The sequence below is a fragment of the Zootoca vivipara genome, chromosome 3, assembly GCF_965207765.1.
Source record: "Zootoca vivipara chromosome 3, rZooViv2.hap1.1, whole genome shotgun sequence".
NCBI lineage: Eukaryota > Metazoa > Chordata > Lepidosauria > Squamata > Lacertidae > Zootoca > Zootoca vivipara.
Window position 1 is genome coordinate 118584992 of NC_142586.1, and position 12774 is coordinate 118597765.

Consider the following 12774-nt stretch of genomic DNA (forward strand, 5'->3'; position numbering starts at 1 on the left):
CCCCCTCTTTCTGTGGTTCCTTAAATTTATTTTTTAATACCTACTGTAAACATATACTCTTATAAAACTGCAGGTTTGTTGCAATAATCCTGCCAATGTTTTTTATCTGCTTACAATTTATCTGTAAATATTGAATAAACCGTTTCCGTTCTTTTATAAAAAAAACTTTGTTATTTGTTTGTTATTTCTTATTCTTCTGGTAAGTTTCACCATTTCTGCATATTCCATAAGTTTCAGTATCCTTTCTTCCTTTGCTGGGACTTCTGCTTCTTTCCATTTTGGGGCAAGTGACATTCTTGCTGCTATAGTAGCATACATAAATAAAATTCTATACAATTTAGGTAGTTCTGTCCCCATAATTCCCAGAAGTAAAGCTTCTGGGGTTTTTTTTTTCAAAAAAGTTATTTTAAACATCCTTTTTGATTCATTATATATCATTTCCCAGTAAACTTTAACCTTACTACAAGACCACCACGTATGATAAAAAGAACATTCTTTCTCTTTACATTTCCAACACTTATTTGATTTAGATTTATACATTTTTGCCTATTCACTCGGTGTCAAAGACCATTGATATAATATCATATTCATATAATTTTCTCTTAGACCATAACATGCTGTAAATTTTACATCCATATTCCACAATCGTTCCCATGCTTACATGTCTATATTATGACCGATATGATTGAGGATTTTACTTGCTCATCCTTTGTCTCCCATTCCAATAATATTTTCTACATTTTAGACAGCACTTTTACATTACATTCCAACAGGTCTCTCTCCGGTTGTGATATTTGTTCCCCAAACCCTCGTATCCTCTCTTTCCCAAATACTTCCTTCAAATGATGATATTGTAACCATGTTGTTAATTTCCCAGATAATTCCTTAAATTTAATTTGTACTCTGCTCCCTCTTGTTTTAATAAATTTCTATAACTTGTCCGCCCTTCTGTCCATTTGGCCTTCCGTGCCCGTGGCAGCTTGTGGCGTGGGGAAGGGCCCATTGGACGGGCCATCGGCTGGCAGTGGCACAACGGCCGTTCCCCTAAACGGGCGATGCCCTTTTTCTCGCCCCGGCAGCTCTATGCAAAACTCCAGGCCGTGAAGGCCGAGATCCAGGACCAACACGACGAGTACATCCGTGTGCGGCAAGATCTGGAGGAGGCACAGAACGAGCAGACGAGGGAACTGAAGCTCAAGTGAGTGTCTGTCAGGGCTCAGCCGGCAGCAGCAACAGCAACAGCGGGGGGGGGAGCCCAGCCCAGGAGGAGCCCAAGCCACAGTTGCCCCCCCTGACCCTCCCCCTGCTGCCCCTGCCACTCTCAGGGGCTGGTGGTCTGGAGGCCTGAGGGGGTGGGCAAGCATGCCTCAGGTTGGCGGAACCAAGCAAGAACCAGCGGCTTTTTAAGAGCAGGTGGGACTCTACAGTGGTACCTTGGTTCTCAAACGCCTTGTGCTCTGGTGTTCCTGGCTGGTGTCCTTGTTTTTTGTCCAAGGGAGCCCTCAGATTTCTCTGTTAACAGGACTCAAACAAGTTGGAACCCAAATAAAAAAATTCCTTCAGTAGCACCTTAAAGACCAACTAAGTTTATATTTTGGTATGAGCTTTCGTGTGCATGCACACTTCTTCAGATACAGTTATACGAAAGCTCATACCAAAATATAAACTTAGTTGGTCTTTAAGGTGCTACTGAAGGAATTTTTTTATTTTGCTTCGACTCAGACCAACACGGCTACCTACCTGTAACTAGAAGTTGGAACCCAAACACTGCAAACCCGGAAGTAAGTGTTCCGGTTTGCGGACTTTTTTTTTGAAGCTGAACGTGCTCCGTTTTGAGTGCCACGCTTCCGTTTTGAGTGCTACGCTGAGGTCTGTTTTTGCAATTTACTTTGCATTTTTGTTTTTGCAGCTCTTTTTTGTTTCGTTTTTGCGACTGTGTGGAACCCAGTTCAGCTACTGACTGATTGATGGTGCGACTGCAGTACATTGTTTATTGCCTTCATTTTATGGATCAATGGTCTCGTTAGATAGTAAAAATCATGTTAAACTGCGGTTTTAGGCATTGTTTTTAAAAGTGTGGAACGGATTAATCCACTTTGCATTACTTTCTATGGGAAAGGGCGCCTTGGTTTTGGAACGCTTTGGTTTTGGAACGGACTTCTGGAACGGATCAAGTTTGAGACCCAAGGTACCACTGTATTGGCCCTTAGCGTTACCTGAGCCCCCTCCCTAAACTGGACGCTGCAGTATCTCGTTCTGGCCACCTATGGTGGGGGTGCTGGAGGGCAGCGGATGGCCGGCCAGCTGATCCCTCCCTGGCGCGAGGAGGAAGGTGAGGGGGTTGACCTGTCATCTCACCTTGCTGGGCCCTGGGATGAGATGTCAAGGGCTCTGAGAAGCAGCATTGGGATGGGTAGAGCCGGGTGTCCCTGGATGGGCAACGGAAAGAGGGCTCCTGAGGAGGGGGTTGGTAGGAAGGACTCGAAGGAAGGCGGAGGAGCCAGCAGGACCTGGGGGGGGGGAGAATGCTGCTGCTCTAGGAGTGAGGGTGGCAGGTGGACATCTCAGTGCAAATGGGGTCAAACTGGTTTTGCACAGCTCCTTCGAAGGGATGTCCTAAAATGTGAGAACACAAGGCGAGCCTGGCAGCTGGATCTGGCCCATCTAGTCCAGCATCCTGTTCTCACAGTGGCCAACCAGATTCCTACACTGGTATGACCAGTTGACACCTTTCAGAACAGGTGGTAAAATAAACCCACTGTCGCTCGCTCGCTCGCTCGCTCACCCACCCACCTGTTTTCATCTGCCCCCAAGCTGTCCCTGCCTTCTTTTTCCAGCCGTGGGGGAATAAATAAAAATCTGAAGTCCCCATGCGGGCAGACCCCCCGCTTCCTTCGGCAGCCTGCCTCCTGCTGACGCTGCCCGTTCCATCTTTGCTCAGGTATCTGATCATTGAAAACTTCATCCCCCCCGAAGAAAAGAACAAAATCATGAACCGCCTTTACTTTGACTGCGAGGAAGACCAGTGGAAATTCCAGCCCTTGGTGCTAACGCCAGGAAGGTGGGTTTCTGAGCCCTTCGGTGGGAGGAGGGTCTGCCGACAAGGGCAGATTATTGTGATTATTATATTTATTATTATTATTATTATTATTATTATTATTATTATTATTATTATTAATATTATTATTAATACCCCGCCCATCTGGCTGGGTTTCCCCAGCCACTCTGGGCGGCTTCCAACAGAAAAATAAAACACAAAACAATTAAACATTAAAAGCCTCCCTAAACAGGGCTGCCTTCAGATGTCTTCTAAAAGTCTGGTAGTTGTTTTCCTCTTTGACATCTGTTGGGTTGGAGTTCCACAGGGTAGGCGCCACCACCGAGAAGGCCCTCTGCCTAGTTCCCTGCAACTTGGCTTCTCGCAACGAGGGAACCGCCAGAAGACCCTCGGTGCTGGACCTCAGCGTCCGGGCAGAATGATATTCCACCTTTACCCCAGACTGGGACTCAGGGCAGCTTTCCTCTTTGGGCTCCGGCTCACGAGGAGACCTTCCCAGAGCCAAAGAGGATGTGGGGGGGGGGTCGCAAGCCACGCACCACTTCTGGGTTCCCAGTGCCATGCAAGTGAGCGGTCGCATGCAAACAGATTGCATGCAAGTGTCTTTTTCTGTTGTGAGCTGCCTTGGGATCTTTGGATGAAGGGCGGTGCACAAATTTAATAAATAATAGCAAAATAATTAGATGGGGCAAGGCCATAGCTGCCAAGTTTTCCCTTTTCTCGCGAGGAAGCCTATTCAGCATAAGGGAAAATCCCTTAAAAAAGGGGATAACTTGGCAACTATGGGCAAGGCAGAAGGGGAATCCTTTGCCCACCAACTCAGTGGCAGAGATGTGCCATGCATGAATGAAGCTTTTTATCAACGCTGGTGACCCTGAGCCCAGCCTCCACCCATTCTCCATTCTTGAAAACCAATCTCTTTGCAGCAACACTGGGAGTGGAAGCAACAGCCCCGCCATGGCCACGGCCACGCAGATGAAGAAGCGGCCGATCTCCGCCGTGGGCTACAAGAGGCCCATCAGCCAGTACGCTCGCCTGGCCATGACAATGGGCTCCCATCCTCGGTACCGGGTGAGACGAGAGGACCTCAGAGGAGGGGGAGGGGAGGGAGAAATGGGGTCTGGGGGAGGGAAGGGGACCCTGAGATGACCGAACTTCCTGGTCGCAAAGGAAGCACCGTCCAGATGGACCGATGGAAAGTCTCGGGTCTGGAAAGAAACATCTACAAGGCAGCCGACAAGATTTTAAAATTCACAACACAAAAGTACCATATTTTCCCATGTATAAGACTAGGTTCCCCCCCCTAAAAATAATGTCAAAAATTAGGGGGCATCTTATACACTGATACATCTCCCCCCCCATTTTCTTAAATCTGAGTCCCCCAAAATAGGGGGCATCTTATAAATGGGGGCATCTTATAGACGGAAAAATACGGTAAATAGCGATCAAAGCCGAGAGAAGAATACAGTAAGTCTGAACAGTGGTGGCCAAACTTGGCCCTCCAGATGTTTTGGGACTACAGTTCCCATCATCCCTGACCACTGGTTCTGTTAGCTAGGGATGATGGGAGTTGTAGTCCCAAAACATCTGGAGGGCTGAGTTTGGCCACCACTGCGAGTAAGATAATAGCAGGAGGCAGCTGAGCACTTGTTTGGTTCATGGGCTTGGAGCCGCCCATGGGAAATGCAGACTCAGAAAGCCCCCCCTGAGAGAACATGGCCAGCCATGCTCAGTTTCTGAAGGTGAGCAAGGAGCAGGGGGTGCAACACACACACACACACACCGGGAGGGGATTCGGCAGCCCTGGTGCCAATGGCGAGGAGGTCTTCTCTCCCAGTGATGGAGGACCTCAAAAGAGGGAAGGCTCCGTATGGGAGGAGTGCAGGACCCCGAGGAAGCTCTCTTGCTCCCCGCGGCTGCCATTTCGAGGGCGCAAACCCGTCTCAGGGAAGTGTCCATCTCGGATTTGGAGGAAGGTTCATATAGATTTGTAGGGACACCATCTCCTAGGGCTGTGGCTACAGCAAATACTGTATGCTTTACACAATGGTCTTTGTTGCCACAATCTAGGCTAATTCATGGGGAATTAGCAGAAGGCAAAGGTTATCAGTATTTCTTTACCTTCAAGATGATTTGAGGAATCCTCTTTCTTTCTTTCTTTCTTTCTTTCTTTCTTTCTTTCTTTCTTTCTTTCTTTCTTTCTTTCTTTCTTTCCTTTTTTTAATTTTATAAAACTTTTTAAATTATCTGTCAAATGTTGTTGGGGGGGGTTGGACTAGATGACCTGGAGGTCCCTTCTAATTCTACCATTCTGTAAATCAACGAGAGGACAAATCCCTCTTCGTATTTTCTGTGTTGCGTTCTCCCTTCTCTGCTCCACCTCCTTGGCAAACTGGCCTCTCCTTTCTGAATGTCCTCCCTTCCCTAATTTCATCCCAGGCTGAGAATATCATGTTCCTGGAACTGGACGTCTCCCCGCCGGCCGTCTTTGAGTTCGAGATCACACGGGACCCGAATGAGCACGACCCGCGGGCCCTGCACCTGGAGAGGCTCATGCGCCTCGACAGCCTCCTGGAGCGACCGGCCGCGTCGCGAGTGCGGAAGTCGCGGTCTTGGTGAGTGGAGGTCTTTTCCCACATGGAGCCTAGAATCTGGGGCCGCCAGAGAGGTTCAAAGGGATGACATTAGCCAAGTAAGATGGTTAGGAATGGGCCGCAGAGGCTGAGGAGGGCTGTCAAGCAGAAGCAATGCAGTGATCACCCAGGACCAGAATTTGATCTGTTCAGCTACATGCCAGCCAATCAGAAGAGCAGGCTGGGAGTCAACCGGGCCCTGGGACGCCCTGCATAAACAACAGAGAACCGTGGGGGTGACTTCAGGCCATTTTCCAGATTTGGGGGATTAACAGCTGTGAGGGGGCATTTCCACTATGTCCCCCCCCTCTCCAAACTTCCCTCTGGCACCTGAGAAGTTCAGGCTGCTGAGTCTGGAGAGGCTGTTGGTCTGCCCTGAGTTCTTCTGCAATGGGAGGGGGAACTTGCTTGACGGACAGGGGGCATTTGGGCAGGCAGGGAAGAAGGAAGGCAACACGGCCCCTCACTTCCCCCAGGGCCGGCTCTAGGCCCGCCTCCGGTGGTGCAGGGTGCCAGGCCACCAGGGGCGCCGCTGCGCCCGCTGAGAGGCGCGGCTGAGGCTGCCCCAGGCGCGCCTCCGCTGTTCAGCGGCTTCAGGCCGCTCTCCGGAGGCGCATGGGCCTGGGGCCGCCTCCGTCGCGCGCAGGGGTGTCGCAACAGGGGGCGGGCAGCGCCCCTGGCCCAGGGCCGGCTGGGAAACGGGGCGGGGGGGGCGCCGGAGGGATCCGTCGCACCACGGAGCCAGGGCGCCGGGCATGCTTAAGACGGCCCTGACTTTCCCCCTCCTTCTCGCCTCTCTCCTGCAGGTGCCAGGCTCCTCGTTCCCTGCCGTCGTCGACGACGCATGTGTCCCTCGCCTCCAGCTCACAGAACGCTGCCACAGCACTGGCTCACGAGTAACAACGCCCCGTTGGCCCTTCCTTTCGCACATGGAGGCTGAGGCTCCCTTCTCCCGTCACCTGCTGCCTCGGAGGACACGTGGTCCAGGGAGGGGGGGGGGTCCCCTGCACTAACTCATCTTTGTCCGTAGCTACTTTGTGTGTGTGTGTGTGTGTGTGTGTGTGTGTGTGTGTGTGTCTGTGCATCCATACGGGAGGACGGCTCCGGGGGGCCCACCCCCCCTGCCCTCTCTGGACCTGTCGCTCTATTTATTTAACATATTTATTTATGATGTGTCTTTGTAAGGATGCGGGCTGGGGGTTCTCCTTTGGGGGCCGAGCCGCATCCTCCGTGCCAGCTGCTCCCCTGGCAATGTTGGGGCAGCCTGGCACCACGCACAACCTTCCTAGAAGGCGGACTCTTGCTTTTTCTTCACCCCGTCGATGTTCTGAGCACAGAACGGACACCTGTTTGGGGCAAGCGGAGCCCAAACCACCTGCGCTTGGCTCCCAGCCGCCTCTCTTCCCTCCAGCCTCGGAAGAAGTCACTGTCTCGTTGCGGTGTCGGCGCTGGCAGAGCTCGGAGGCAGGACTCGACCTCCCTGCCAGCCACGGAATTCTCTGTTCTCGCACCAAGACCAGCGGCTCCGCCTTGCCTTCTGTTCACCCCGCCAAAAAACGCACCAAGTGGCTCCGTGTTGCACAGCGAGAGCCTGTGGACTGATTATGCAAGCAGATCTGTGAGGGGGCTGTGACACTATGAGCAACCTTCTCACCAGAACCAGTTACAGGCCATGGCCCACCAAGTGACTGCAATGGCCGACGTGGTCGGGGATGCATATTCCCTCTCCAGGACAGGAATCATCCATATTCTGACTGGGAAGAGACGTCCTGAACTTAAGAACCAATCATGTGCATCACATGGGGAGAGAGGCAGAGGGTCCCGTTCCCCCGAGAGAGCAGAGGGAAGGGCGCCTCTTGAGTTTTACTTGAAATTCATGGCTCTCTTGCAGCAGCACCGATGGAGCGTCCAGCTGGTGGCAAGGACCTCCTGGGGCCATATTGAGGTCAGGAGGGGAAGGCAGAGAAATCAAAGAGAAAGGGAGAGGGCAAGGTGGAATAAACACCCCCACCACCAAACCCTCACGCCCCCTGCCTTTTCCTCATGTCTTCCTGACAGTAAGAGCTGTTCGGCAGTGGAAATTGCTACCAAGGAGTGTGGTGGAGTCTCCTTCTTTGGAGGTCTTTAAGCAGAGGCTTGACAGGCATATGTCAGGAATGCTTTGATGGTGTTTCCTGCTTGGCAGGGGGTTGGACTGGATGGCCCTTGTGGTCTCTTCCAACTCTACGATTCTATGATTCTATGTCCAGTGTCTATCTACATAAGTTGACCTTTGCCCTTTGGCTTCTAGTCAGTTAGCTTTGTGGCTGCTCCTAAAATTGGCCTGGGAGGGGGGGAATTTCCTAGAAATAAGCAAAACTCTGGGTTCATCCGCTTTCTCACGGGGAAAACCACTCTTTAGTGCTCATTCAGAGCCAATGGCAATCTTCTTGTTCCGATTTAAGGCTACAGAGCGGGCTTTTTCCTGGGAAAGGAGAGGGGCAAGGGGGAAATGGCTCAGGCACAGGGCAAGCAGAAGTGTGAATGAGCCGTCTCTCGGGGGGGGGGGGGAGCCCGCAGGCTGCATTTAGCTAGGGAAGGTGGAGAGCGCTTGCTGCCTGGTGTGATAGCTGCCCCTACTCCGTTGCCACCAATCCTTGCGATGCTGCTCACAAACAGACCCCCGGGTGCCTAGGACTTGGGCAGCAAACAGAGCCACCATGGGCAGCAAACAGAAAGGTGTGAGGGCAATGGGATGGCCAGGAGGTCAGCAGGAAAGATTTGGTGAGCCACCTTTCTTTGAGAGAGGGAAGCCGCAGAGTTTTGCAGTGCTCTGAAGGATCTGCTCTGTGCCTTCTGCAGCTTTTGTAGCAGAAAGACTCTTCTGCTCTCCGCGGTCCAAGACCAGAAACCAGAGGAAGGAAAAAGGAGGAACTTGGTGAAAAGGCGGCTGTAGCACAGAGCTAGGGGCTGGGCCGTGGCTCAGTCGGCACAGACACCTGCTCTGCGTGCAAAAGGTCCTGGGTTCAGTCCTTGTCATCTCCAGGGGGGGCTGGGAAAGACCGCAGAGAAACTGTGGACAAGCAGGGATGCCAGTTGGTGCAGACCAGATTGATCTCGATGAAGCAGTGGTCTGATTCTGTCGATGGCAGCTTCTGATGTTCCTAGCTGGGCAATCCCACGAGGTCGGCCTGAGAGAGAGCACAGCCTGAAGCATTTGGGAGGGTGGTCCAGTTTGGGGTGTGGCTACAGATCCCCTTCGGTCAACCCAACTCCCCAAGTTTCCTTCTTGCCAGTCTAGTCCTGGCTTCTTGTTTACTCTGGTAAAAGGTAAAGGTACCCCTGAAAGTTAAGTCCAGCCACGAACGACTCTGGGGTTGTGGCACTCATTTCACTTTACTGGCCGAGGGAGCCGGCGTACAGCTTCCGGGTCATGACTAAGCCGCTTCTGGTGAAGCCAGAGCAGCGCACGGAAACGCCGTTTACCTTCCCGCTGTAGCGGTACCTATTTATCTACTTGCACTGCGTGCTTTCAAACTGTTGGTTGGCAGGAGCTGGGACCGGACAACGGGAGCTCACCCCGTTGCGGGGTCTCGAACCGCCAACCTTCCGATTGGCAAGTCCAACCAGCCACAGTGGTTTAACCCACAGCGCCACCCGCGTCCCTTGTTTACTCTGGAGTCAGCCCCAAATCGCCTTAAGTCCCTGTGACGGCTAAAGGAAAGGTTGCAGGACAAATTCTTGCCCCCTGTATGAGACTTCTCTTGAATGACGCAGGGATTCTGATCCATGCTGGGTGGTTGTGAGTATGGAATTTGGCTGAGGGTTGTTTGGGGGGGGGGGCGGACCAGCAGCAGCAACAGCTATAGCGGTGTGTGTGTGTGTCTTGAGTTTGTGGTCTCTGCTTCTGAAAGGCACAAACCGCCAGAAGGTGGGTGGAAAGGGGGGAACCCCTGGGGGCTGCTTTTGGGCAAGGGCATAGAAACAGCGTCTTTTCTATGCTATGGTTTCTTTATACAGTATACCGCTTTTTAACCCAAGGCTCCAAAAGCAGTGAACAACAATATATATTATTAATGTAGAAAAAATATACACCAAAAGTAGAATGTATCTAGCAAACACTCGATGCAGAAAAGGCTTTCCAGGGGTGGTCCTGCAGCAAGCATGCTGTCTTGCTATGCAGTTTAACAGTGTGTTATGCCCCTTGGTCCCCGACCAGCTGCTCCGGCTGCTCCCAGCCCATCCTGTACACTGTTGGCCCTCCAGAGATGCTGAGTTGCCATGATTCGTTGGGGTCCTGCACATGCTTGGGGAATTAATAGTGCCCAGGACAGGGACACCATCAGGCAGGACAAGCAGCCGAATAAAAGCTGTGCTATAGGAACAGAGGAAGCTGCCGTACACCAGGCCAAACCATTGGTCCATCTGCCTTCGTAGTGTCTTAATTTATGGGCTCTCCAGGCTTTCTGCCAGGGGGTCTTTACCTGCCCTCAATGCAGCTGGCGAGTGAACCTGAGACCTTCTGCATCCAAAGCAAGGAGGATTGTCTTTCCTGTTGGGCTGGAAGAAGTTGCTGGGCCAGCCAGAGAGGGTCAGGGAGGCTGAACGCTTACAAAAGAATGTGCATTTCTGTAGTCCAACAGCTGGAAGAAGGCCCCTCTCACTCCTTCACCTGTCTGAAAGTGGATTTGAATTAACTCAGCACTTCCTTGCCTTTGATTCCCATAAACTCAGAGATCTGTGCATGGCCCTGGAGCCAGGATCAAGCACACCCAGGGGAAGCTGCTGGGTTTACTTCACAGCACAACAGCCACACGCACTAAAGGGACAGCAGCGACTTTTGAAGGCCAGCCCCACGTCTAGAGGTGCACCTGAAGGCTCAACGGAGCTTTTTGTCCTTTGTTTACCGTGGGTTAGGAAAGTGTGTTTTCTGGAGATCTGCCAGAGGAGAGGAGATGCATCCTTCCCAGTTTCAAAGGCTAAAGACGTTACTTCTCCCCGAGGAATTGTTTTCTACAGCACCACAAAGATGAGAGCAGCCATCACAATGGGAAACTACACTAGAACAGAATTATTTCCATTCAGCCTGGACGGGAAATGGATGTCAGTGTCTTGAGGCCGAGCGACGCCTCCCGCGCTACAGATTTTGGCTATAGGGAGTTGGAAGCATCACTGGGAAGTTAACCTCACTCACCCAGCCCCCTCCCCACCCACCGGCGGTGGTGCAAACAAGGGGTCCAACAAGCTATACTTTTTACGCCAAAGCCTGCCATTTCCTCCTGCCATGTACTTTGTGTTGGAAGATCTCTCGCACTCTGCGTTTCTCAATCCACCACTGTGCTGCCAATAACCTCCAACGCAACGCCCTTCCTAGCACAAAACCCAAGGACAGCTGTAAAGAAACACTGTTATTTAAGACAGGAGCCAGTTCCCATTGGCGGAGGTGTCTCTGTACAAGGGGTTGGGTCACGACAACCTCACATGTAGATTTCTGACGTTCTTTGTTCTTTGTATGTTGGCGAGTCTGTATTTACATATGAATGTGTGTGTTGGGGGTGTGTATGTGTTGTGTGGCTGCTTGTGGGTGTCCCGCCCAGGGGAACTGGAATTTGCGCCTAATGTGGGGGGGGGGGGCTGGAGACTCGGGGGGGGGGAATTCCAGAGTGGGGTGGAAAGTGGGAGGGACTTGGTGGATCAGCAAGACAAGGGCCTAGACTGGGACCAAAATCGTCTGTGCCTGTTGCTGTGGTGGTGATTGACTTAGGGAGTCAAAAGTCGGTATACGGTGGTGGCCGATGCTTGTTGGCTCTATACATATGAATATACAGGACATATTAAGCATAGTTATATTATACATAATGTACTGGCAGAGGTTGTCGTCCCACACCCCCTCTGGTCCTGGGTGGAGAGCTCTTCAATACCCTTGTGACGTCGCTTTGATTTGGTGTGGGCCGGGACATTGTGGTGGCGGCAGCACCGTTCCAAAAAGCCCAGCCCTGACAATAAAGGAATGAGCATTGTTGAAAAAGGAGACCCGCTTTATTCATTGGCATCTCTCCCGACTTTTTTTTTGGGGGGGGCGGGACAGGACACTTGCCCTAAACTATCCCACCATGGTCAAATCCGACCTCCATAGTAGAGCCCCACATCACAAGCCGGAAAAGGTCCAGGCCAGCAGAGAAAGTAGATGCTCAGGACAAACAGCAGAATAGCGGGGTGGGGGGGGGGGAAGCATGATGAGAAAGCCCCAAAGTCTGCAGTTTATAACAATGAAAATAAAAGTATGTCAGCTAATTAAAGAGATTTCTGATTGTGTCTGGCTGTTTCTTCCTCACGGTGGCTGGCAGGGTCTTGTGAGTCTTTCCGTCGGGGAATCTTCTGCCACCCCCACCCCACCCCATTAGCTTCCCAGAACAGGGCATCACAGTGCTGAGCTCTGATGAATGCAGAGCAGAGTTTGGCAATCAGCAGGCAGCATGGGTGGAAGTCACGGGGGAACTCGCTGTGCCATCAGCCGGGCACGTTATTCCTAAATGTCCAGGAAATTGCGCGCAAAAAGCTGGCAGGCTTCTTCATGCATGGGGTTTGGCATGACGACATTTGGAGGGCCACAGCGGCGCCCCCCCCCCCCGGCCAGAACTCCTCTTGGCCAGGTGTCATGTTTGTTTAGGCATCATGTTATCCTGCCTTTCCTCCAAAGTTCTCAGGTGAAATACAGTGGTACCTCTACTTACGAATTTAATGCGTTCCGAACGCACATTTGTAAGTCGGAAAAATTTGTAAGTCGAATCCCATAGGAATGCACTGGGAGAAAAAAATCGTAAGTCGAAGCAACCCTATCTAAAAATTAGTAAGTAGAAAAAATCCTATCTAAACCGCATCCAAGATGGCGGATGGAGCTCCATTCATAAGTAGAAACATTTGTAAGTAGAGTTATTCATAAGTAGAGGTACCACTGTACATGGCTTGCCCCCTATTTATTCTCAGAGCAAGCTGGTGAAGCAAGTTGGGTTAACAGACGATGCCTGACCCGGGGTCCATGAGTATTGTAGCTGAACAGGGATGCAAAAGCAAGTCTTCCTCATCCATGTCCACACCTCCCCC

The 12774-nt window shown here is 51.6% G+C and overlaps 1 protein-coding gene across 1 annotated transcript in view; it reads left to right on the plus strand.

The window, feature by feature from the left end:
• KIF3C (kinesin family member 3C) overlaps positions 1–11698 on the plus strand; it is a 40023-nt gene extending 28325 nt beyond the window's left edge. Inside the window, exons 4-8 of the mRNA XM_035111072.3 lie at positions 1080–1198; positions 2942–3061; positions 3985–4129; positions 5498–5673; positions 6498–11698. Of these exons, the coding sequence (XP_034966963.1) occupies positions 1080–1198; positions 2942–3061; positions 3985–4129; positions 5498–5673; positions 6498–6591 (654 nt within the window). The 3' untranslated portion in view covers positions 6592–11698. The remainder of the gene's footprint in view (positions 1–1079; positions 1199–2941; positions 3062–3984; positions 4130–5497; positions 5674–6497) is intronic.
• Positions 11699–12774: the final 1076 nt, after the last annotated feature.